At 41.9% G+C, this 2,415-nt stretch overlaps 1 protein-coding gene across 1 annotated transcript; it reads right to left on the bottom strand.

The window, feature by feature from the left end:
* Positions 1-264: 264 nt before the first annotated feature.
* On the bottom strand, positions 265-1,891 carry BASP1 (brain abundant membrane attached signal protein 1). The gene has a single exon (XM_018085833.2). The coding sequence runs from the start codon at positions 1,880-1,882 to the stop codon at positions 1,151-1,153; it is 732 nt and encodes a 243-aa protein (XP_017941322.1). The 5' UTR covers positions 1,883-1,891; the 3' UTR covers positions 265-1,150.
* Between the last annotated feature and the right edge of the window lie 524 nt (positions 1,892-2,415).

Below are 2,415 nucleotides of genomic sequence, written 5' to 3'. Positions count from 1 at the left end.
TCTGGCTCTTCAAAATAGCGAGAGAGTATTTTTTTCACATGTTAAGGCAGGCAAAAGCCATTTCTACTTTACCTGGGATAAAACACATGTGAGATGTGCTGTTCCTTGGCCACTTCTTTCAACCTCACCTGGGAACACTTGTGGCTATTGGAGTGTTACTATTTATGGGAAAGTAAACAGCCCCAGATGTAATAAGTGTAAGAACCTCCTTTGCCTAGTTCTCAAGGGGTAAAAGTGAAGATTTAATCAGTCTTTACACTTATATATTTTTTAAATTATTTAACTTTTATTACTGTTGCACCATTTATACAATTACATATAATTTCAATGCATCCATTGTACATTTTGTTTTTTCATTTGTTTTCCAATGAGTGTGTGTTGGTGTCTGTGACACAGAATGGAAGAGAAACTGGAACTGCAATGAACGCAGACTTTTTCATTTCCACTGACCAATAAACAGAACTACAGGTGCACCCAACCACGGACATGCATTAACTCGTCATGAGAAATCTAGGTAGGCTAAGTAGGATGAGAATGCTTTTTACTCCCAAAAAATATTTGGAGAGGAAGAATTGGAGGATTGGCATTGAGAAATATGTGGACAGCTAGGTGGGTTTTGTCTGAAAGTTGGCATTCATCCACTGCATAAAAAAAATATCAAAATAAGAAAGGCTGTAAATAATTAAAAAAAAAAAAAGAAAAAAAAACCACAGAAAATACTGCTTTCATAAAGATCTAATTGCCTTGGCACAAACCTAGTGGGCAGAATCCAACGCATCACTCCCAAATCCCATTACAGAACAAAAAGAAGATTTTGATACACTGGTGGAGTGCATTTACAGCAGTTCAGATACAAAAGATGTGCTGTACTTTCAGACATCCATTTATTTTACTTTTTTTTTAATCCAGGACTTGTGTCAAGTTAGCAGAAAGTATATTAGATATTTCCCCACAAAAATACTATTTGGATTCTCCCCCCTCCCTCCCTCCCAACTTGATGGGACATCCTTTTCATTTTATCTTTTTTTTTCTCCTTCTTTCCTGGGCAATACATATTTGTTATTTCAGATCTGAAACGAGTTAGTATAGCTGAAAAAATAAAAAAAAGACACAGGTTGTTTTAAGTGGTTGTTTCAACAGGCTGTCCAATTTAATCTTGCGCTGCTATGGTTTGATCCGAATTAGTTGCTGGAACTTCAGAAGGTTTCGCTTCCTCTGGCGGGGCTGCAGGGTCTGAGGCCTTAGCAGTCGAACTAGGTGCTGCTGTTGTCACGGGCTCCTTGGAAGAAGGCGCAGCCTCGTTGCTGCTAGGTTTTGAGTCTGAAGCTGGGGCCACTTCACTTTTAGTTTCTTGGGCTGCAGGCGTTGCGGGAGCCTCAGTCTTTTTGGCTTCCCCTTCCTCTTTGCTCTTGTCATCTGCTTTACTGGGAGCTGTGGCTTCTGAGGGCTGGGAAGCTTTTGCATCGTTGCTAGGCTCAGAAGTTTTGGATGCTTCACTACTGGCAGCGGGAGCAGAGGCAGCAGTCGGCTCCTCTTGCTTGGGTGCCTGTTCGGTGTTCTTCTGTGGCTCTACTTTCGCATCAACAACAGACTCCGACTTCTCAGGTTCTGGTTTCTGGGTTTCTTCCTGGGTCACTGTTTTCTCCTTCTCTCCTTCTTTTTCTTCTGTCTTATTGGTAGCGACCTGAGTATCCTTTTCACCCTTCTCCTCCTTGTTGTTCTCCTTCACTTCTGTGGTCTCTGTGGTTTTCTGGGCATCCTCAGCCTCTTTTGGAGTCTCCTCTTCTTCAGTTGCTGCTCCTTCAGCCTTCTTGTCTTTGTCTTTAGCTTTTTCATCATTGACACTGTATCCCTTCTTCTTCTTGCTCAGTTTGCCTCCCATGTTGGAACTCTGTAAAGAAAAAGAGAAAGAGGTGATTACACAAAGCTCAGCAATCTTCACTGAGAGAATCAAATCCAGATCAGCTGAGGTGCTAAGGAAAGATTGATGCTGGTTCCTGAAAAGGAGACTACATGAGGTTTAAGATGTTATCAGCTGAAGGCACTGATGCTATGGAGCTCCACTCCTATTGAGCTTATGTTCTGCTCAGCCCTGCAGCACTTCAGTCAGCAAAACCCCTTCTGCCACATCCCCTTATGAACAGTCCTCTGAACAGCTCTAACCCTGGTTATAAGACAGTGGGGAGGAAGAGGATGGAGTAACAAGATGATGGAGGACACAATCTTTTGTGTCCTGAGAAAGGATGGAAGTTGAAAAGAAAACATATTTATATTCAGATTGCGCACAAACTGAATTTAACTGTCAGTCTTGGCATTCACACCTGGTTAACACAGAGCCCGCTATCACTTTAGCAATGGCCATGAACCATCTTTTCATTCAGGTTTGGAAAACTCAAAGGAAATCCAGAGTCAGTG

This window comes from Manacus vitellinus, unplaced genomic scaffold, assembly GCF_001715985.3.
Source record: "Manacus vitellinus isolate BGI_N305 unplaced genomic scaffold, ASM171598v3 scaffold_89_pilon, whole genome shotgun sequence".
NCBI lineage: Eukaryota > Metazoa > Chordata > Aves > Passeriformes > Pipridae > Manacus > Manacus vitellinus.
The sequence above is the reverse complement of the archived record's forward strand: the minus strand, read 5'-3'. Positions and strand labels throughout refer to the sequence as shown.